At 50.8% G+C, this 23424-nt stretch overlaps 1 protein-coding gene and 1 pseudogene across 1 annotated transcript; one reads left to right on the top strand and one right to left on the bottom strand.

Annotated features, from left to right (window-relative positions):
- Positions 1-196: 196 nt before the first annotated feature.
- CEND1 (cell cycle exit and neuronal differentiation 1) lies at positions 197-5843 on the top strand. Its single transcript, XM_043972027.1, has 2 exons — positions 197-353; positions 2916-5843. The coding sequence occupies exon 2, from the start codon at positions 3019-3021 to the stop codon at positions 3406-3408; it is 390 nt and encodes a 129-aa protein (XP_043827962.1). The 5' UTR covers positions 197-353; positions 2916-3018; the 3' UTR covers positions 3409-5843.
- A 15358-nt stretch (positions 5844-21201) lies between these two features.
- Positions 21202-22277, bottom strand: LOC122730935 (annotated as a pseudogene).
- Between the last annotated feature and the right edge of the window lie 1147 nt (positions 22278-23424).

Here is a 23424-nt window from a genome sequence, read left to right as displayed (position 1 = left end):
TGAGCTTGTCTTGGGCCTGTGTTGGAGCCGGAGCTGGAGCTTGGGGTACCAGGGCTGAGGGAGTCCTGAAGTTCTAGCTTCACAGGGGCTTTTGGGGTGGGTGGAGCTGTCTTTGTCTAAGGGGCGGGGAAGTAGAAGGCCCACCTCCAGCCTCCCATTGGACCAAAGGCCCAGCCCAGATCCACCCTCTCCGGTCCCTGGAGTGGTGCATTGTGGGAAACTCCCAAATTCTTTTTCCCTGCCCCCATCCTCTTCCTCCTCCTCCCGTCCCTCCTGTCTCTTTGCAGACTGGTAGCAACCAGGAAGGTTGGAGAGGATCAGGCTGACTGGGTCTGACCCCAGGACAATTCCTGGTAAGCACCCTATTCCTTAGCTGACTTTTCAATCCTGCTTGGTGGGGATGGAAGGAAGTGGGGACTGGTGTCTGGGACCTAGGATCCAGCGAGTGGGGGGGAGGGAGGAAACTACAGGATTTATGGGTCAAGAGAAAGAAGGGTTTTCTCTTCTTGGGGGCTGAGTGGCTGCACCACCTTCTTGAAGGTCATTGGGATGAGAAAAGAAGAGGGGAGATGCTGGAGGCTGGGGTCCTCCTTCCTCCTCAGGCAGCAGGCTAGGGCAACTGGACCTCATGAGCCACCCCCCCACCCCAGCCGAAGCTGGCTGTATCTGCATAGCACAGTAGTGGAGGGAGAGAACAGGACGGGAGAATCAAACCCGGCAGGGCTCTTCAGGCTAGGGGGGAGGGGCAGGACCTCTGGGGGAGGGGCGGGCGTGGTGCTCTGTGTTTAATGACGTCATTCTGAGGTTAAAAATAGCCCGGGGACGACGGGGAGGGGGGTTCTTGGTCTCCCCTTCCTCCTCCTCCTCTTTCCCTTCACCTGGAGTTCTGGTGAGGCTTTTCCCTCCTGGGCTCTGTGCAATGCAGAGCTGATGGGGTGCAGGGGAGAGAGGGAGGGGCCCTCTAGGGGAGGAGGAAGAGGAGAGGCTCAGGGCGCCCTACTCTAAATAATGGGGGAGGAGGGAAAGGGGATATGTCCCTGTCTAAGCCTACGCTTGGACTTTCAAGGTGACCTTCAGAAGGCTCTGGAGGGCACAGCCGTGGCTTATGGTAGATGGCATGTAGGCAGGTGCACTCTGTCCCCTGAGCTGAGGAGAAGAGACTGGGCCCCGGGGGACTCCCAGCACAGAAGCAGGGGAGCTGGGGAGGGCCTGGGCTCAGGGCACAGCCTGGCAGGCAGCTTCTGCGTGTACCCCTTCAGCCAGCTGCAGATTGGAGAGCTCCGGCTGCTGAGGTCACCCTCTGAGGTAGCTTTGTCATAGGATGCCAACTCGATTCTGGCTCCTCTCAGCCCCTGTACTGGGCTCCAGGTTCCTCCCAAACCCTGTGCCTCTATTCTTGTCTTTCTGGCTGCACGGGTCAGGCCCAGATGGCAGGGCCCATGACTGCTCCGGTATTCCCTTCCAGATCCTGTAACCACCCTCACAAACCACTCAGTCCCTGAGGCTGCCCCCATGCCCCTGTCCCTCCCTGCAGGGGCTTGATCTACATGGCATCAGACTGGGAGGAGCTGGGGAGGGGGTGCTGCTCACTTGGTGGTGATAGCTCTCCTGGGGGCAGGCACAGGGAGGACCTCAGAGGTGAAGCTAGGTCAGGGGAGGAAGGAGGGGCAGCCCTAAGAGGAGATGTGCCCAACTCTGAGCACACCATGCACACAGAACAGGCACTAGAGCAGAGGCACCGATTGAGCAACTTCACTTCTCCCCCACCCTTTGTGCAAAGTGGGGCTATAAAGTCTCATTTGTCCACATCTCCCTGCCACCTGAGGCCGGAGCAGGGCACTTCCCAAAGTGGCTACTACTACTGCGTCTGTGAAATGGGATTGTGCTCTCTGTTGGGCCTGCTCTGCTGAGTGTTCAGTCAGTAAATCTCTCTGGATAGGGTGGTGCTGTGTGAGAGCACGCAGGGGAGACAGAGATTCAGCAGCTATCCTGAAGAGGAGCACTTACCCTCAGGACACCCCCTCTTAACTTGTAACTCCAGGAGCCCTTCATGTTGTAAGAAGCCTCACCCCCTCCTCAAGCCTTGTGTCCTCGACCCATGCACTCATCTGCACACACGAAGGTGCGCGTGTGCATACAGGCACACGAGCACGCACACACACAGACACATGCAGGTGCACACGTGCACACACGTGCACACAGGCACACGAGCACGCACACACACAGACACGTGCAGGTACACATGTGCACACAGGCACACGAGCACAGGTACACTCACACATACACCATCTCTTCCAGCCTCTGCTCTTCTCATAGTCCCTCAATCATGTCTGACATTTCTACCTCAAAGAAGCTTTCTGCCATACAGCAGCCCCATTCTGCATGGCCTCCTCCCCGCCCCCATCCCTTGCCAACAGTGCCCTCTGCCCTCCTGCAGCCTGGATGGCAGCCCTTGTGCTGCTCTGTTCCATGACTGAAGAGTGTTCGCTTCTGAGGGCAGAGCCTCAGTCTTCCCATAAATATGGCTGACTCAGGGATAGGAGTGTGGGGAGCCTCTTGGTACTTAGGGCCTGAGGGACCAACCAGAACGTCGAGATTCTCCCTGAGCAGTGGAACAATCTGCCTGGGACAGAAGGAGAGTGAGGGCGGAGGCCGATGAGGAGGGGCTGCCGTCCCCAGTGGGCTCCTTCCCTTGGAGGTTCCCAGCTGCCCTTCTCCTGCCGGCCAGATTCTCGGACAAGGCCTTCTTCCAGGGAAATGGAAGCCCAGAGGGTAAGGGACCTGCTCTCTGACGAGTCACTTAGAGGGAGGAGACCTTCCCCTGAGGCAGGGAAGACTGTGGGCCCCCAGGCCAGGATCCATAGATGGCGAGGGAGTGCAGAGGGTCTAGCACTGACTCCCTACTTCTTCTCCAGGTTCTGTGCCATGACCAGGGACCCTCTTGACTGAGCCACAGCTGTCCTCCTCCAGGCCTGCCCCTGCAGACCATCCCCAGTCCTCGGTGAGGCCCAGCCCAACATGGAGGCCAAAGGGAGGCCTGCCAGTGGCCCCAAGTCGGAGTCCAAGCCCTCTACAGCTCCTGCTGCCCCCTCAGCCAAGACTGAGAAGAAGGAGGCTCCAGAGAAGAGGGAGCAGCCCTCCACACCTCCAGCGCCCCCCAGGAAGGCCCAAGCAGCTGCCGACCCAGGCCTGCTCAACAGCCATAGCAACATGAAGCCCAACCCAGGAGCCCCAGCTGGCTCTGAGCCAAAGGGTCCTGCGGACGGTGCTGAGGAAGAGGGAGCGGCTGGAGCGGCTGGAGGCTGCGGCACCTTTGAGAACCTGAAACCGCTGCTCCTGGCGGGCGGGGTGGCTGTGGGTGCCCTGGCAGTGATTTTGGGGGTGGCTTTCTTGGCTCGGAAAAAATAGTCCTGCCCCTCGGGGAAGGGGGGAATGTGGGGGACAGAGCAGCCCCTTGAACAGCTCCTTTGGAAATCAGTGCATGCATGGGGAGATTCTCTACTGTAACTATACATATATACATATTATATATATCTCTATATATCTATATATATACTTATAGACAGACAGACGGATAAATGGCTGGCTAGGCAGGCAGGTAGGCCAAGAGGCAGCTCAAGGGGTGCCCTGCTGAGGTGGGGTGCAGAAGAAGATGACTGCTCCTTGCAGCCCCTCTTTGGGGTGTGTCCCTCCTCACAGCTTCATGCCCCACATGCCTGCTCTCCACCCCACATATTCATTTCCTCTGCTATCTCCTACCTCTCCCTCCTCATGCCTCCAATTCCTACCTGTCCTCTACTTGTCCTAGCACCTGTGAAGTGGGAAGAGAAAGACTGAATCAGACCCCCTGCTCAAAGTCCATGTGGGGTAGCCCCTTAGCCTCGTGGGAAGGAGGGAGGGAATTCTGATTGATTCCAGGACAAGGCCCAGGGCTGCTCCTCTCTGCCAGGGACCCCATCAGATCATGACTAGCCATGCTGTGGTCTGCACCCCTGCAGGGGTAATGAAAGGAGAGGGGCTGGCCCTGTTAGTGGTGGCAGAGGTCACAGTCCAGTCGGACCACAGCAGGAAGTGCCATGGGTGGGAAGATAGCTCTGCTACTCCCCATCCATGGGGGTTTGGAAGGGCTAGAAGGCTTTCTGTCCCTGAAGGGTGTTGGGGCTGGAGGGAGGTGACAGCTGGCCTGCCCAGTGTTGTGTGTGTACAGCCGAGCTTCTGGGTCCATGTGCCTGTCTGTGTGCCTGTGTTTGTGGGAGCATGTGTCCACGTCCCTGTGTCTGTGTGTCCGTGGCACGCTGCCCTTCCCTGTAGACACCACAATAACCATATCTGGGGCCTGGAGTCTTCAGGCATTTGAGATGCCCCTTTGTCTGTGCTCCTGGAATCCTCGGCCAATGTCCAGAGCTTGGGGAGCCCTAACCTGGTTCCACCCTGACCTCATCCTACCACCCTCTCAAGACCTTCCCCCCAAAGGGCTTTGGCTGACAAAGCAACTGTCAGGGGCTAATTTGTTGCCAGTTCTGGAAGCCCTTGCCCTTCACACCTCTGACCAGAGACTCCTGACACCCAAAAGGGTGCCCCCTACCAGAGATCCCCATGTCCCACCTTTATTCTGGGAGCCAAAGGAGAGGGGCCAATAGAAGTGGCGAGAGAGGCTGGACAGAGCTGGGGGAAAGGAGGGTGGTCAGTAGACCAAGGAGGAGCCTAAGTGAGAGACCAGGGGCAAGGTGGGGGAAGAGGGTCAGCCGGGGGTGGTGACTGGGCATTCACCACTGGGGGGCAGGGTGCCTGGACATGGCCGGCCTGGAGAGAACAGAGACTGCGCAAGCAGAGTAGGGAGAGAGGGTGCCCTCAGCTCCCTAAGCACAGACAGGGAGACCCTGGAAGTGAAGGATGAGGAGAGGAAGCAAGAGGGGGGCTGAGGAGAGGGAGAGGGAGGGGAGGAGGCTGGCCAGCCAGCTCCCATAGGGGTCCCATAGCTTCACTTCCTCTCTGCTCCCTCCCATTCCTGCGGTGTCCTGCTCCCAGAGACTGCAAAGAGCCCCCACGGCCACCCCCAGGAACAAAATGCTTGTGTTGGGGGGGGCGGGGCGGCCCGCGTGGTGAAAAGCAGGGATTGGGTGTTGGGGTCGGACTGGATGGGGACGGGGGCAGGAGGCGAGGCGAGCCCATACCCCTAGCCCGTCCCCAATCAGCTGGCCGGGGATCTACCCCACCCCTTCCCACCACACCGAACAGGCGGTACAAAGCCGGTCTGGCCCCAAGGAGGCGGTCAGCACGAGGCCCGCCCTGGAGACACCCTGTCCTGAGGGGGCGGGGCCTAGCGTACCTCGGACAGCGCCCGGGAGGGAGGAGAGAGGCCTCCAAACTCTGGCTCCTCCGCCCTCTCCACCTCCCCCAGCCCCACCCCCCAGCTCCCGCGGCTCCCCGGGGGCCCTGCCCCGCTTCCCCACGGAGTCTCCTCTTTACTTTGACTTTATACAAGCGTATACATGCAATAATGCCGATAGACTAGAAATACTAGATTGAAATCTAAGGTAGCCTAGAGCTGCTTCTCCCCTGCCCCTCCCCCTCCCGGCCAGGCCCCGCCCACCCCTCCTGCTGCCCACCCCCCTCCCCAGCGGAATCTAGTATTAGCTTCAACTCCACCGTTTATGTGAGGTGTGTGTGTGTGTGTGTGTGTGTGTGTTTGTCCTTGTGATGCTGGGCGGGTGGGCTCCGGGGACTCAGGGCGGGTGCTCTCCCACCTCCCCAGGTCCTGCCCATTTGGCCTGCTCCGGGCAGCCTGTGGCGAGTTTGTCTGAAATAAACACTCTATATTGTCTAACTGGGGAGGCTCCCCAGATCTGTCCAGCTGTTTGTCCTTCCCTCCCGGGGCGGGGGCGGCCTTTGCCTGGCGTCTGGGACCCACACAGTGGGGAAAGAGGGGCTGTGAAGGGCAGGCTTGCCAAGGGGGGGGGACTCGGAGACGGAGTGCCCTTCTCCCTTTCCTGCGTGTCCGTCTCCTCGAAGAAGTGGTCTCTACACCCTGCTGGAATTTCATGCAACCATAGACTCTTGGACCAGGAGGGAACCTTAGGGGCTTAGATAGTCCAAGTCTTACCTGATTGGAAAAGCCCCCATCTGATGGAGCCCTCAACCACTCAGTGCCAAAGCCCCGATTAAGGCCTACTGTGTGCCAGACAAAGAGAAGCTGGCCTGCCCTGCTCTGGGTGGGGGGGAAACCTGTGAGACAACAGGTGCATAAACAGGTTGGCACAATATAAATACCAGGGAATGTAAAACAGCAGAGGTAATTTGGAAAGGTTTCCACAAGTGAGGCTCCTGCTTCTGTTTGAAGACCTCCCATTGATCAGGAGCTCACTACCTCCCAGGGCATCCTCAGACCACTTTTAGAAAATGCAGTAGTCATCTGCCTCTTTGTGGTTCCATTTGCCCCCATTCCATCACTCCCGAGACCGACAGAATGGGTGCAAAGCCAGGGATCCTGCCTGTCCCTGCCCCCTCCCTTCTGATCTCCAGGGCTCACTTCAAGGACCCTCCACTCATGCCAGGGATAGGGTCTCTCATCCTCTGCTGCCGCCCAGCTTACTCTCACAAGAATAACAGGGAATAGGGGCAGCTAGGTGGCGCAGTGGATAAAGCTCCAGCCCTGGATTCAGGAGGACCTGAGTTCAAATCCAGCCTCAGACACTTGACACTTACTAGCTGTGTGACTCTGGGCAAGTCACTTAACCCTCACTGCCCTGCAAAAAAAAAAAGAAGAATAGGGAATACTACTCTGATGCTTTCTAAACTGCTTTACCTAGATGATCTCGTTTGATTTGCTATTATCACCATTTTACAGACAAGACTACTGAGGCTGGGAGAGAGGTCACATGATTCACAGCTCGTAGGTCAGAAAGCCTTTTAAGCCCAGTAAGTGCCCAAGGTAGTGGTTCCCTGACTATGCACTGAGCCAACATTCTTCTGAAATATAGCCCCCAGAGCCAGGTGAAGCTGGCCAGGCCAGGCACTTTCCAGAGGACCTATCACCTTCTACTTGGAAGCTGCCTTTTCAGGCTGCTCTCTTGTGGCCGGTACATCATCCTTGATGACTCATTGGTCAGCAAGGACTTGAAGTCCTCTCTAAAGCCCACAGGCTTCTCTCTAGCTCCTCCACCTTACTGGCGCCTGCCCTGAGCCTCCTGTAATTTGCTAAGCTCCCTCACCACCGCCCTCCCACTCAAAGGAAACTGGTCACTCACCAGAAGGTGGCTGATCTCCCCCTCCTGCTCCCCAGTCCACCACCTACGAGCTGCTGTGATGTCTCTACCCTCCCTGATTTTTCTGGAAACTCATCACCCCCAGTTCAAGAAAGGTCTTTTTTTGGAAGGGCCTATGATTTCATGTCTAAGGCTCTCGGGGCCAAAGACAGCCTTCTCGTGGCACAGAAGTTCTGGCCCTTGGAGCCTGAGAGAGTCACCAGGGCCCCTGAGACTCTGGGATTCTTGTCTGGGATCACTCAGGCCAGAAGTGGGGAGAGACAGAGGGGAGGTGTGAACCCCATCATTGCCAGACACGTCTTTCTTCCCAGCACAGCAGCTCTTGACTCACTCTTCTTGTTTTTTCTTTTTTTTTTCTTTTTTGCAGAGCAATGGGGGTTAAGTGACTTGCCCAGGGTCACCCAGCTAGTATCAAGTGTCTGAGGTCGGATTTGAACTCAGGTCCTCCTGATTCCAGGGCCGGTGCTCTATCCACTGCGCCATCTAGCTGCCCCCTGACTCATCTCTTCTTGAAGCTATTCTCCCTTGGAATGCAGGGCACACAATGCCCCACTAACTTCTGAAACCTCCTACCAGATTCTTCCCTAGATGGCTGAGATGGAGTGGGGGGGCTCTGTGGCTCTGCCCATTGTACTACCTTTACCTGACTCCAATAGCCTCAAAATTAATGTCACCTTTTATTAGGGCTGGATGACAAGGGTTTTCATTTTTTTTTTTCATTTTTTTTTTTTTTAGTGAGGCAATTGGGGTTAAGTGACTTGCCCAGGGTCACACAGCTAGTAAGTGTTAAACATCTGAGGCCGGATTTGAACCCAGGTACTCCTGACTCCAGGGCCGGTGCTCTATCCACTGCGCCACCTAGCTGCCCCGACAAGGGTTTTCAGCTCTCTCAAGGTCTCATTTTTTTTTTTCTGCTATAGAGAAGAGAAAAAGCCGGAAGCACTGGCCCTCCCCTAGAGCCCCGCCCATCCAGGGGTTTACTACCTGCTTCATCCTTGTGCCTTTGTCCCACCTCCATCCCTCACCCCTTCTCCCTCTCCCTCTCTCCCTCCACCTCCTGCTCATGTCCCTCCCCCTTCCTTTTGGGTCTCCATCCTGATTCTGAGCCCTCACTGAGGCCCATAGCAGCCCCTAGAGAAGATAACATCCCACAAAAGGACTCCAAAGATACAAGTCCCCAAGGGCAGCTGCTGGCTGAAAGGAGAAACCAAAGCCATTGGCCCCAAGGCCCCTGAGGGCCGCCCCCCCCCAGTGTGATGGGGCCTTTGTGCATGAATCAGAAGGCTTCCCTGGGGCCCTCCCTGGGTAAGAGGGAGGTGACTGGATGGTGCCTCACTAAGCTAGAACTGGGTTGGGGGGGACATAGAGACACCATGGGAACGACTAACCCCTCCCTGGAGCCTGGCTCCTCAGAAGGAGGAGTCAGAAGGCCCTTGGCCTCCCCAGAAAACAAGTTCCCTGTTCTCCATCCCCTCTGTGCAGAGGCTGCAGAGGAGAGGCTGAGAGGGTGCACTTGGGGTTGTGGGAGCTAACCCAGGCCAGCCTGGGGAGTCTCCCCAGGTTCAGCCCTCAGTCTTTTCTCTCTCTCTTCTCTCCTGCTGCCACCTCCAGCTCAGCACGTACCAAGCCCAAGCTCCAAACACCATCTTTTTCTTTTCCTCTGGGAATGTCTCTAACTCCCAGGTTTGAAAGCTTAGGGTCTTGGCACCTTGGAATGAGAGAATGGCCAGAATGAATGGCCAAGCTGGGGGTCTCAGGGACCGAGTGCAATGCCCTTGTTTTACAGATAGGGAAAATGAGGCAGCCAGCAGGGTAGGGACCTGCTTCATGTCCTACAGTGGTCAGAATTCTGAGCTCCTGACTCCCCGACACTTGAATGCTGTGACGTCTGCCTGTCTTTCCCTCCTTCCCCTCTGTTGCCCGTCCCCACTGTGTCCCTGAGTCCTGCACTGTTGGCCTCTGATGTCTCCCATTTTCCACCCCGTTTATAGGCTCTGCCCCCCACAGGTCACAGCTGGACAGTGAACAGCCTCCTCTTCACTGTTCTCTCCCTCCAGCCTCTTCTCCCAATTGCACACATTCCTTTTCCTGACACCTCAGTTCCACTGAGCCATCTCACTGTTCGCATCCAATAATGGTTTGCCACCCACTGCCCACTCAGACTTTCCCTCCACAGTGTGACCTAGCCCTTGCTCCTAGGGAGCTTCCCTCCCAGCCTGCCGGAGTCAGTTCTGTCCCCGGGCTTCCCCTGCCTCCCCCTCCCCCTAACACTGTAGTCCCCTTTCCCTCTGCCTCCTCAAGTCAGTCAGCCCTTCAGAGCCGGCTCCAGCCTCTCTCCCTCATCTGGCCTTCCTCTCCCCTAAAGGAGCTCATTGGGAGAACCCAACTTCCTCCCCCTTAGGGCACAGGCCCTAAGAAGCTTGTGAAGGGCCCCCAAGAGAAGTCAAAGAGCTGGGATCTGAACCGTGGTCTTAGCATGTCCAATCCAATGGTCTTTCCTTGACTCATCCAGTCCCAGCCCCAAACCTAGACCATCCTACCCTAGGATAGGCCATCAGAGCTCTAGTCCTGATGCTGGCTGCCCTCGAGCAGCTTAGTCCCCATCTCAAGGCCTCAGTTTCCCCAGCTGCACAACGAGAGGGTTGGCCTATATTCCAAGCTCCCTTCCAGTGCTCAGACTTTTGGTTCTAAAAGGCTGAGATGGGCAGACACCCAGCCACGGCACAGAAGGACAGCTGCTGTTCGCAGAGAGCATGCTAAGGTGTGCAGAGCACTGTATACCAAGGAGCTCACTGGAGCCTTGGAGCAGCAATGGGAGGAGGAGTCTGAGTGCAGACTCCAGGCTTGAAGAAATGCCTGGGACCACAAGAGTGATGTGAGGCCAGCGGGCTGAGCTCGCTGAGAATCCCACACCCTGCTGCCATGGCCCAGACACAGCCCAGAGCTGAGCCACACTCAGCAAGGCCACATCAAAGCAGCTACTTAGTCACTCTTGGGGAACAGGCTAAGTCCCCTCCCTTCCTTATTTCTGGTAGCTGGTGAGCTTGGCCACTTCCAGTTACGGCCAAACCATTGCTGGAGCCACCTTCACCTGCTTGTCAGTCCTCAACACTCCAGTGATTCCCAGTTCTGACCCTTAGCCCCAAGGAGCTCTGAAAAGCAGACCTCAGGAAGAATCATTCCTTGATAATGTTTCTACCACTAGGTAACACGGCAGGAACATGTGGTCCTTGTCTCTCTCTCTGGGCTTCACTGACAGCCAGATCAGCAATGTTTAACAACCAGCTCTCTAGGCAAAAAAATGTATATATGACAGGAAGGGAGGAGGGAGGGAGGAAGGAAGGAAGGAAGGAAGGAAGGAAGGAAGGAAGGAAGGAAGGAAGGAAGGAAGGAAGGAAGGAAGGAAGGGAGGGAGGGAGGCAGGGAGGAAGGAGGGAGAAAGGAAGGAAGGAGGGAGGTAGGAAGGGAGGTGTCAAGGGGGAAAAAGGTGGTAGGAGTCCTCAGTATTCCTCTTTAAAGAATTACACCCTTTTGCACAAAATCCGATTGGAGTAAAATGTTCTTTTATTTGGGCACTTACAGAAAGTGACCAAGAGGAAATCAAAGACTTCTCCTTAAGAAGAGAGGAGGCAGCTTAGAGACATGATTCTCTAAGTCACCTTTGTCCTCCAACAGAAGAAAGGTCAAAGCTTGTATAGAAGGTAGATGAGGTGACCACCTGACAATGCAAAGTTCCCTTTGGGGATGGGGAAAGTTGGAATCTCTGACCCCTGCCACAGCTCAGGTAGCAATCATGCCCAATGGGCTTATCTCCAGGTGAGGTGGAAGAGGCTTGAACGAGGGGTGGTGGTCCTGACTTCAGGAGCTATCATCTCCTCATACTTCTCAGGTGTGTCCATCCTTCAGTTTAGCTTCTCAAGGAGAAAACCTGAGTTAGGCCAGACCCATATCAGAGGGATGGAGAGAGGGAGGGAGGGAGGCAGGTAGGAAGGAGGGAAGGGAGGGAGAATGAGAAGGGAGGAAGGGAGGAAGGAAGGAATGAAGGGAGGAAGGAAGGAAGGGAGAGAGGGAGGGACATGGACTTAGGATAAGTCAAAAGAAGTTTCACCTGTGAGAAGCAAAACCAAAGATGACCAGATAACAGGACCGACATTTCAAGGAATCAAGGGACTATTAAATTTTAGATTGACCAACTAGATATCAGGACTGACACACCTAAGAAGTCAGGGGAGATAAAATTCTCCAGCAGGAAAGTCAGTTAGTGTTCTGGGAGGAGGATGAAGTCTTTGACTCTCTCTAGCTCCAAATAAAAGACCATTTTAATTCTAATTGGTTGGCATCATTCTTTACAGAGGAATACCTAAGGACCCTCACCTCTTTCCTCTGTGACAGAAGGAAGGAAGAAAGGGAGGGAAGGAGGAAAGGAAGGAGGAAGAAGGGAGGAAGGAAAGAAGGAAGAAGGAAGGAAAAAAAGTGAGTTGAAGTCTGGCTAACAGGTGAAGGTGGCCTCCCATTGGGAGCCCATGGCTCCAGAAATGGTCTGGCCAAATGAAAAGTACTTGGAGGTGGCACTGCCAGGATTTCTGGTGGGCAGTAGTATTATGGGCCTGGGGCACCTCAGAAGTTTTCTAGGGAAAATCAAGGAAACTTCTCCTTGAGAAACTAAACCAAAGGACAGACACACCTAAAGAGATAAGCAGCACCAGATCTGGACTGAGATAACTCCAGGACCATCACCCTTCATTCCAGTTTCCCCCATCCTTTGAGGATATAACCCTGGCTGTTTCCAAAGTGGCTTGAGGGGACAGAACAACTGCCCCATGCCAGACTGCTTCCAACCCACCACCCAATAGGGGAACTTTCCACAGTCAGATGATCACCTCATCAGACCACCATGGTCCTCTATAAAAGGATCTGCCAATCTCCTGCTTGTATTTCAGAGAACCACGCTTTTGTGCCATGCCTTCTCCCCATGAGAAGTCCAAGGACCTCTCTTGGTTTCCTTTCTCTAGCACCTAAATAAACTATTATTTTATTCTAATTGGATTTTTGTGCAAGAGGGTGTAATTCTTTAAAGAGGAAGTCCTAAAAACCACTACCCCTACCTAAACCCCCACCAATTTCCCCCATAACAGTAGGGACCCAAAAGCAAAACATTGGTTTTTGCAGGGGCTCTGGAGAGGAGACGGAGCGCACTGGGCTGGTGAGGTGGTCCCACCATTCTGGAAGGCAGTCTGAAAGTACCCTTCACATGTTACCAGGCTGTGTAGACCCCATGCCAGTGATTTCAAGGCAAATCTTATTAAAAGGGTGAAGGGACCCCATCTACAAAAATATTTGTAGCACCACATTATGTGGAGGCAGAAAAGCAGGAGTTACCCTCAATTGGGGGATGGGTAAGCAAATAAACATGATGTTCGAATGTGGGGCTAGGGACCAGACCTTGAGTTTGTTGGCATAGGGGAGTCCCAGGTGAAGAAACTCCACTTACTCACAGAAGTAGGTACTTTTCCTGCCACTTAGTTGAGTAGGATGGGATATTATTGTGTCATAAGGAATAACGAAAGGGATGGGTTCTGAGAAGCTGGCAGAACTGTGAGCTGGGCCAGGAGAACATCAGACACAATCACAACCACATTATAAGGGCAAACAACTTTGAAAGATTAAGAACTGTCCTCAGCACAATGACCGGGCAGGATGCCCCAGGTCCGCAGAGGGAGGACAGACTCCAGGAGCACAAGGAATCCACGCACCCACTCAGTCAATATCTGGCCGTGTTTCCTTGCAAAGGAGAGTTTTAATGGGGGGGGGGTGCAGGATGAGGGGGGCGGCCATGTGAGGAAGGACACTCCAGCCAGGGCCCAATCCTCCCTGACTGCATGGATTGGCCCTTCCTGGTGGGTTATGGAGAGCAGGGACAAAAACGCTGTTTTCTGCCTGCTCCCAGGCTAATGAGTGAGGTCTTGGGGAACAATAGCTGCGTGTGGCTACAAAAGGTTCCCTCAGGTGATGGGTTTCCTCCCCATGGTGATGGTTTCAGATGGGGAGGATCCTGTGGACTGCCCGGTGGTAGAAGGGCAGCCTGCTCTATCTCCCCTTCAGCCAGCACATGGGTCCTGTTTGCTGTGGCTTTTTTGATATGAGGCGGTGGAGTTTATCAGCTTCTGCCCTTGAGAGCTTCAAAGACTGAAAGAACCTCAGCCACTGGAGCAGGCAGCAGGAAGAGCTGAGGCTGAGGAGGTCCCAGGCCAACAGATTGACCCATCAGCAGAGCTATCTCATCCTGCAAAGAGCAAGAGTGCCTTGGCCATTGCCAGCACCCAAACTTGGCAGAGACTTCTTCTTCTTCTTCTTCTTCTTCTTCTTCTTCTTCTTCTTCTTCTTCTTCTTCTTCTTCTTCTTCTTCTTCTTCTTCTTCTTCTTCTTCTTCTTCTTCTTCTCCTCCTCCTTCTCCTCCTTCTCCTTCTCCTTCTCCTTCTCCTTCTCCTTCTCCTTCTCCTTCTCCTTCTCCTTCTCCTTCTCCTTCTCCTTCTCCTCCTCCTCCTCCTCCTCCTCCTCCTTCCAAATAAAATTATACTTCAATCTGTATTCAAATACCATTAGTTCTTCCTCTGTTGATGGTTTGCATTTTTCATACATCCTTCTGATAGCATCCTGTTCATCATTTCTTTCACAGTTACTATTGCTATCCCTCCTCAAAAGTGTTTTGCTATTTACTGCCCCCTCCTCCAATTTGCCCTCCCTTCCTTTACCTCTCCCCCCCTTTTCTCCTGCCCCTCCCACTTTCCCTCAGGGCAAAATATATTACTACACCCACTTGAGTGTTCTTGTTATTCCCTCTTTGAGCCAACTCTAATGAAAGTAAGGCTCACTCACTCCCCTGCTCCTTCCCTATCTTCCCCTCCACTCCATAAGTTTTTTTCTTGTTTCTTTTATATGAGCTAATTTACGCCCTTCCACCTCTCCCTTTCCTCTTCTTCCAGTGCATTCCTCTTACCCCTTAAATTTATTTTAAAGATGTCATCATGGATCAGCTAGGTGACACAGTAGACAAAGCACCAGCCCTGGACCCAGGAGGCCCCAAGCCCAAATCCAGCCCCAGATATAAGCCACCTCACCCTGCCTGCCCTATAAAAAACAAGGATAAATGCTTTACAGATATCATCCCTTCCTATTCATTTCACACCTGTACCCTCTGTCTAAGTATATTCCTTTCAGTTTCCCTATACTGAGAAAGTTCTCATGAGTTGGAAGTATTATCTTCTCTTGTAAGAATGTAAACAGTTTATCCTTTAAATATCCCTCATGATTTCTTTTTCCTGTTTACCTCTTTATGCTTCTCTAGGGTCTTGTATTTGAAAGTCAAATTTTCTATGCAGTTCAGGTCTTTTCATCACAAATGCTTGAAAGTCCTTTTTTTAAAAGTCCCACTTTTTCCTCTGAAAGATTATACTCAGTTTTGCTGGGTATGTGATTTTAGTTTGTAGTCCCAGTTCCTTTGCCCTCTGGAATATCATATTCAATGCTCTCCAGTCCTTTAGTGTAGAAGCTACTAGATCTTGTGTTATCCTGACTGTGGCTCAACAGTATTTGAATTCCTTCTTTCTAGCTGCTTGCAATATTTTCCCCTTGACCTGGGATCTCTGGAATTTGGCTATAATATTCCTGGAAGTTTTCTTTTTGGGATCTCTTTCAGGATGTGATTGGTGGAGTCTTTCAATTTCTATTTTACCTTCTGCTTCTAGAATATCAGGGCAGTTTTCTCTGATAATTTCTTGGAATATGATGTCTAAGCTCTTTCCTTGATCATGGTTTTCAGGTAGACCAATAATTTTCAAATTATTTCTCCTGGCTCTATTTTCCAGGTCAGCAGTTTTTCCAAGAAGATATTTCACATTGCCCTCTATTTTTTTATTCATTTGGATTTGCTTTACTGTGTTTTGGTTTCTCATAAAGTCACTAGCTTCCATTTGTTCTTAGGCAATTATTTTCTTCAGAGAGCTTTTGTATCTCCTCTTCCATTTGGCTTTTTAAGCTGTTGCTTTTTTCTCATGACTCTCCTGCATCGCTCTCACTTCCCTTTCTCCATTCTTTCTTCCATCTCTCTAAATTTTCCTTCTATCTCTCCTACTTTCTCATCAAAATCCTTTTTGAGTGCTTCCATGGCCTGAGACCAATTCATATTTTTGGGGGAAGCTTTGGATACAGGAGCTTGAACTTTGTTATTATCTTCTTCTGAGGCTGTATTCTGGTTTAACTTTCCCCCAAAGAAGCTTTTGATGGTCTGCTGGTTTTTTTGCCTATTCATTTTGATTATTTATTTCTTGGCTTTTAACTCCTTCTTAAAGTGTAGCATTGCTTCTAGGACACACTGTTCCGAGCTACAGCATGGCCCAGGGGGTGACTGGGCTTCTTCTCAGCCTGCCTGGCCTGTGAGTAACCATGAACTCTTTCTCTTTGACCTGGAAACAGAAGTCTGATTGACATCTGATTATCTATGGTCAGAAGCTTGGCATGCCTGTGCCCCTCCTCCACTAGGTGGCTGTCCTTAGAGTTTACTTGCTGGTTCAGAATGTGGGCACCCCCCCCCAATTCCAGCAGAGACCGCAGCTATTTCCCCCAACCACTGGACCCCCTCACAGGTCCTTGATCCAAGCTTCAGAAGAAGCAGCTGAAGATTCCTGGGCTCTGGAGGCACTACCTGCTGGAGGCTGGTCCTGCTCGGTGCTGAGCTCCTCTCTCAGCCCAAACAGCAGGTGATCCCAGTCACCCAATTAAACCATCTTTGGCTGGAAAAGAGTCTCACCCTGTTCTTATGTGGGTTATGCTGCTCCAAGAGTTGGCTTATGGCATTATTTTTGGAGGTATGTGGACAAGTTTTCTGGAGCTGGGAGAGTTATAGCCTTTCTTCCGCCATATTGGCTCCACCCCTCTTGGCAGGGACTTCTTTTTTTTTTTTTTGGCAGGGCAATGGGGGTTAAGTGACTTGCCCAGGGTAACACAGCTAGTAAGTGCCAAGTGTCTGAGGTCGGATTTGAACTCCGGTCCTCCTGAATCCAGGGCCAGTGCTTTAATCCACTGTGCCATCTAGCTGCCCCCTTGGCAGGGACTTCTTGAAGGGAGAAATAGATTTCCAGGGCCAGGCATTATGAGATACCCTTCAGCCCCTCACATTCTCTCCACGCAAGGTTGAGCCCACCTTCTCCATGGACCTTGTATGTGTGCAGGATGAAGAGCATACTCTTGGGTCAGGTGCAGATGAGTATGGAGGCTTTCTCTCTATAGGACAGTGTGCCACTGGCTTGGGCTGTTTTGGTACTTCTTTCTTTGCTGTGCCTTCTCAGTGAATATCACTTCATAAAAGCTAGTTGAAATGTGGAAATAGGGTTAGCACAATGGTAATGTATAACCTATATCAGACTGCTTGCTGGCCTTGGGAGGGGGGAGGGAAGGAAGAGAGGGAGAAAAATGTGGAACTCAAAAAATATCTTTACATGTAATTGGAAAAAAATATTTTAAACAAAATAATCTTTTGAAAAAGCTAGTTGGTATCAGCTTGTTCATTTATATTGCAAGGAAATAAGTATGTATTAAGTGCCAGTTCCGCACTAAGTGCTTTATAAATATTACCTCATTTAACCTTCACAATAACCCTGGGAAAGAGGCGCTGTAATCATTCCCATTTTAGAGCCGAGGAAACTGAGACAGAGACTAATTGACTCATCCAGGGCCACACAGTTAGGAGAGTCGAAGACCATAGTTGAGTCAGGTGCTCCTGACTCCAGGTCTACTGCTCTATCCACTGGACCACCCAGCTGCTTCTTCTGGAGCAGCACACTGGCTACAACCTGGCAAATGATAGACTTGGTGAGCCCAACCTCAGTTACCCAATGATGGCACCCAGAGAGGAGAAGTGGTCCTTCTGCTCTGAGAACCAAACTTGTGAGTCAGAGTGGGGGTTGGGAGAGCGAGCCTGGGCAGGGGATACGCCCCAAAAAGGAAAACCATCGAGAAACACTGAAAACACACCCAGAAGAAAGTAGGAGGGGCCCAGAGAAGCAGGACAGGGATGGTACTAGCTGAGAATGAGTTATGTCCTTTAGCCCCCAGCCCCCTTCCTGGGTTCAGATCCATTGCTCTCTCTACTTCTTTCTGCAAACTCATTAGGTTGGTTGGTGTTTCTCAAGTTCAAGACAAAATAAAAACCAATCCGTCAAGGATGGTTGGGTGGGTGAGTGTCCCCAAGTTGGGAAGGCACAAGGATGTGGGAGCCACATCAGGCCAGAGTGGGCAGTTCTAGGGTGGGAAGCAGCTCAGACTGCTCATATGCTGGTGTGCTGGGAGCGAGGCCCCTGCTCCCCTGTCTGAAGGGCTGCAACACTGGGCCCTGCCCTTTGGCCACCGGCAGCCCAGTAAGGGCCTGATATTGCTTCTCAGCGCCTGCAGCCTGAGCTCTCTCTGGGGCCCTCCACACAGGAATGGGCAGTTAGCCTGGCTGCTCTGGGCCCCTGACTAAGGGAAGATGAAGAAGGTCAAAGAGCTTGGGGAACATTCTCTATGTGTCTCTGTGGCTCCCCCAGGGAGGGGAAGGTGGAACTGGCTCTCACATGCCTTGGGAGGCCAGGCCTTTCCTGGGCATTCCCCAGACCTTTCTCCCACCCAGCCTCTAGGATGAGGCCGCTGTTATAACTGGGCAGAGAGATTGTGCCTGGCCAGCCCAGGCCCTACCCTCTCCACTCCTACTGGACAGAACCTTGGGGACGGGTGGGCAGTTTGGGCCTGGGGTTCACCAGCACTTCCAGGCTCCCCTCTGCCCACCAGCCCAAAGGAAATAGGAGACAACGTGAAAACACAGATTTGAGTCCAAGGGCCCAATTCCTCTTCTAGGTCCTATCCCTGACTACCTGTGTGACCCTGGGGAAGTTTCTAGCTCTTAGGATCCCATCTGCAAAATGAGGTGGTTGTTATTCACTTGTGTCCAACTCTTCATGCCCTCATTTGGGGGTTTCTTGGCAGAGATAGTGAAGTGGTGACCATTTCCTTCTCCAGCTCATTTTATAGATGAGGAAACTGAGGCAGAGAGTGATTAAGTGACTTACCCAGGGTCACCCAGCTACGAAGTGTCTGAGGCTGGATTTGAACTCACAGAGATGAGTCTCCCTGACTTCAGGCCCGGCGCTCCCTGCACTGTGGCGCCCCCTAGCGGCTCTTGTGAAATGCCCTTCAAAGTCCTTTCCAGGTTCCTATGCTAAGGAGCTAACGGGGTGGTCCACAGACATGGTGCTGCAGTAGGTGGGCCTTCCCACCTCTGAACCCTGGGGTCTGGAACAAGCAAATATGGGAGGGGGAGGGAGTGGTCCCTGCTGCCTGGCCTGCCATGCCCCAACACAGTTGGGATACTATATTCAGTTCTGACCACCGCCTTTGAGATGGGACCTGGCTATGACCAAAGGAAGGCAACCCAGAGGTGCCCCCACTGGTTTCTTTAGCCCTCTTGGACACAAGCACTCCCTGCCCTTATTGCAGTGGTGCGGGCAGAGGGATAGACCAGCGAGGGGCAGGTGGGTGGCCACTTCCATCTTGGCAGCTGGACTAAAACCAGGTGGATGGTAACCGAGGTGGATCAGGAGGGTGAATGTCTACCCCAAGCATGGGAATGGGTGGACAAGAACAATTGGTGCCAAAGGCCTTGAAAGCAGCTGCAGCAGGTGCTCTAGAGCCCTTGGAGCTTGGTCAGAAATTGAAGACACCAGGCTTGTCCACTGCATCCTGGGCCATCACCAGTCCTCCTGACTGTTGTCCTGCCCCTGGACTTTGATGGTTCTGAGAGAGAGTGAGGCAGATACTTTGTGCAGCTCTGCCTCACTTCAATCCAATGCAAGTCAAGACATCGCCCATGTCACTGGTCCTCTTCAAAATGAAGATACTGATACTGGCCAAGAAACAGAAAGATAGATCAATGGATTAGAGATACAATTCACAGTAGCAAGTCAACATAATAACCTTATATTTGACAAATGTAAAGACAAGATTTGGGGATAAGAATTCACTATTGGGTAAAAATTGTTGGGAAAACCCGAAAGCAGTATGGCAGAAACTGGGCACAGACCAATATCTTACACCATCTACCAAGATAAGGTCAAAATGGATAGAGATTTTACAAGAAAATTAGAACATGGAACATATTACTTATCAGACTTATGGATAGGCAGTTTATCAATAAAGAAGAGATAAAGAGCAAAGTTACTTATAAAATGGATAATTTTAATTAGATTAAATTTAAAAGTTTTTGCACAAATCAAACAAATATAGCCAAAATTGGAAGGAAAACAGAAAATGGGGAGGGGGTTATAGTTTCTCAGATAAAGGTCCCATCTAAAATATATTAAGAACTTTGTCAAATCTGTAGGAACATGAGTCATTCCCCAATAATAAATGGTCAAAGGATATAAACAGGCAGATTTCCAATGAAGACATCAAAACAATTTATAGTCATATGAAAAAAATGCCCTAAATATTGTTAGTTGTGAAATGCAAATTAAAACAATCTTAAAATATCATTTTACATCTACCAGATGGGCTAAAATGATAGAAGGGGAAAGTAATAAATGTTGGGAATGTAAAAAAACTGGGACATTAATTCATCGTTGGTGTAATTGTGACCTGATCCAACCATTTTGGAGAGCAATTATGCCCAAAGAATTTTTAAACTACCTATATCCTTTGACCCAGAAATACTGCTACTAGGTCTGTTTCCTTTTTTTAAACTGGTACACACTGTTCACACCTATATTTCAAGTCTGGAAACGCATATTTTCTTTTTTTTTCTTCAAGTTTTCAAAGTTAAATTTTTTTTAAATAAAAGTATTTTATTATTTTCCAGTTACATGCAGAGATAATTTTTAACATTTGTTTTTTGTTTTTGTTTTTTTTAGTGGGGCAATTGGGGTTAAGTGACTTGCCCACGGTCACACAGCTAGTAAGTGTTAAGTGTCTGAGGCTGGATTTGAACTCAGATACTCCTGACTTCAGGGCCGGTACTCTATTCACTGCACCACCTAGCTGCCCCCAACATTTGTTTTTATAAGATTTCCAATTTCCAATTTTTCTCCCTCCCTCCCCTCCCTCCCCCCTCCCCTAGACAGCAGGTAATCTGATACAGGTTTTATACACACACACACACACACACACACACACACACACACACACACACATAATAACATCAAACATATTTCTGCATTAGTCATGTTATAAGAGAAGAATCAGAGCAAAAAGGAAAAACCTCAAAAAAGAAAAACAACAGTATCAAAAACAAAAGAAATAGTATGGTTCAATCAGCATCCTTACTCCACAGTTCCTTTTTTTTTTTTCTGGATTTGGAGAGTCTTTTCCATCATGGAACTTTCTTGTACCATTGTATTGGTGAGAAGAATCTAGTCTATCACAGTTGATCAACACATAATGTCAATGATACTGTGTACAATGTTCTTCTGGTTCTGCTCATCTCACTCATCATCAGTTCATGCAAGTCCCTCCAGGTTTCTCTGAACTCCTCCTGCTCATCGTTTCTTACAGCACAATAGAATTCCATTACATTCATATACCACAACTTGTTCAGCCATTCCCCAACGGATGGGCAGCCCCTCAATTGGAAACGCATATTTTCAAGCAGCAATACAAAAAAGTATCCATGAAGAATGCATAATCTCTAAAAATTATGAAAACGTCCCTGCTGCCATTACATTTCTAAATACAATGCTGTCTACCATATTGTTGCTTCTGTGTAGCGAGGGAAGTTTATTTTCAAAACAGATAAAATTCAGTCTTTAGCATGAATGGTATGAATGACAGTCTTTTAAAAACTTTTCTTAGTCGTTTAGGATCGTTAAGCATGCAAGCCTCAGTGGTGGAGGAGGGTCCACAAAAGACATCAAGTTCAGGCCAGAGCTGGGAGAGCCTCTAGGTCATCTACCACTTGACTTGTCGGTTCTGCTTCCTCGGTTGGGCCGCCCACCACGTCCTCGTCCGCTTTTCCCTCCTCTGCCGCCAGGTCCCGGGGGATCAAGGTCTCTCAAACTATCTCCCACTGGGATGTAATATCATTGGCGGGCTTACGGAAGTGATGATCCATCACAGATTCTTCCGTGTGAGCCTCCTGGCTCTCGGACTTGTGCCACACGTATCCCTTCTTCCACTGCCCATGGGCACCCTCAGTGGGTTTGTGGATATTCAATCCTACTTTTGCCTGGTCCTTCCACTCATCCAAGGCCATTTCTTTCGTGCTATCCTCCTTCACCTCCTTGACTTCGTTTTCTTTATTTTCTGTATCAGCCACTGGGTGCTCTTCTCCTTCAGGTGTCTCCTCCGTCACAGGGGTTTGCTCCAAGTCACTGCAATTCTAAGACATTTGTTTCTGAATGTACTGGGGGCCCCTGGCACCTCATCTTTGACAGTTCCCCAGTTTATGTGAGCCGCTTCCTCCGCTTGTCCTCGTGCTTCCGACCAGATCTATCGCTTCCACTTTGCCTGTAAAATCCTCTCTTTCCACGAGAGTGGAAATTGGGGTTAAGTGACTTGCCCAGGGTCACACAGCTAGTAAGTATCAAGTGTCTGACGTCGAATTTGAACTCAGGTCCTCCTGAATTCAGGGCCGGTGCTCTAGCCACTGCGCCACCTAGCTGCCCCTCTAAGAGAATCAAAAACCATCTCCTCTGCCCATTCCACGGCCGCGACCACCACGTCCACCCAGGACCACCGCGACCTCGGATCGGCCGGTCAAATAATAGGTTTGTCAGGGGCCGCTAGGGGCCGCTGCAGTGGATAGAGCACCGGCCCTGGAGTCAGGAGGACCTGACTTCAAATCCAGCCTCAGACACTTGACATTCACTAGCTGTGTGACCCTGGGCAAGTCACTTAACCCCAATTGCCTCACCAAAAAACCAAAAACAACAAAATAATAGGTTTGTCAACTGAAAATCTTCCTCCTTCACCCTTTTCTTCAATCGACTTTTCAAATCATCATGGGAGCCTTTGGACGAGGGCAGTGACCTGGTCAGACCTGGCCTTAAGGGTATCAGGCAGCTGTTGTGGGGGAAGAACTAGAGAGAGGAGGGAGCCAGGCCCTTCCATTCTCCGCTATTTCTCCAAGTCGGTGCTCGGTGCTTCCCTGACACCATCTCTTCATCTCATCCTCGGCCTTCCCCTTTCCTTTTGCCTTCAAACGTTCCCAACATCAGGGTCTGAGAGGATGGTCGAGGGCCTCAGCTGACACAACTGGGGGCTTTGTGCCTAGAGAAGGGAGGGGTGATGCTGCAGGGGAGGGGTGTGTCAGAGGGGAAAAGTGGGGGTTCTTAGGTTTTCCTCAATAAAGAATTACACTCTTGTTACACCGTGCGATTAGAATTAAAGTGACTGAGTGGGAAGTCAAAGATGTCTTAGAAATACCCTCCTCGGGGGAAAGGGACCCACATGTACAAAAATATTTATAGCTGCTCTTTACGTGGTAGCAAGGAATTGGAAGTTGAGGGGGTGCCCATCAATTGGGGAATGTCTGGACAAGTTGTGGTATATGAATACAATGGAATACTATTGTGCTGTAAGAAATGATGAGCAGGAGGAGTTCAGAGAAACCTGGAGGGTCTTATGTGAGCTGATGATGAGTGAGATGAGCAGAACCAGAAGAACATTGTACACAGTATCATCAACATTGAGTGTTGATCTACTGTGATGGACTATATTCTTCTCACCAATGCAATGGTACAGAAGAATTCCAGGGAACTCATGATAGAAGAGGATCTCCAAATCCAAGAAAAAAAAAAAAAGAACTGTGGAGTATAGATGCTGATTGAACCATACTATTTCTATTGTTTGGGGTGCTGTTGGTTTTTTTTTCTATTTTGAGGTTTTGCATTACTGCCCTGATTTTTTCTCTTATAACAGGATTAATGCAGAAATAGGATTAATGTTATTATGGATATATGTATGTGCGTATATATATATATGTATATGTATATAGATATATAGATATAACCTATATCAGATTACCTGCTGTTTAGGGGAGGGGGGAGCGAGGGGAGGGAGGGAGAAAAATCTGAAATTGTAAAGCTTGTATAAACCAAAGTTGAGAACTATCTTTACATGTAACGGAAAAAATAAAATA

This window comes from Dromiciops gliroides, chromosome 6 (assembly GCF_019393635.1).
Source record: "Dromiciops gliroides isolate mDroGli1 chromosome 6, mDroGli1.pri, whole genome shotgun sequence".
Taxonomy (NCBI): Eukaryota; Metazoa; Chordata; class Mammalia; order Microbiotheria; family Microbiotheriidae; genus Dromiciops; species Dromiciops gliroides.
The sequence above is the reverse complement of the archived record's forward strand: the minus strand, read 5'-3'. Positions and strand labels throughout refer to the sequence as shown.

What these genes read in the sequence shown, in the direction of transcription:
- CEND1 (XM_043972027.1), top strand. Translation starts at nt 3,019, where the DNA reads ATGGAGGCCAAAGGGAGGCCTGCCAGTGGCCCCAAGTCGGAGTCCAAG.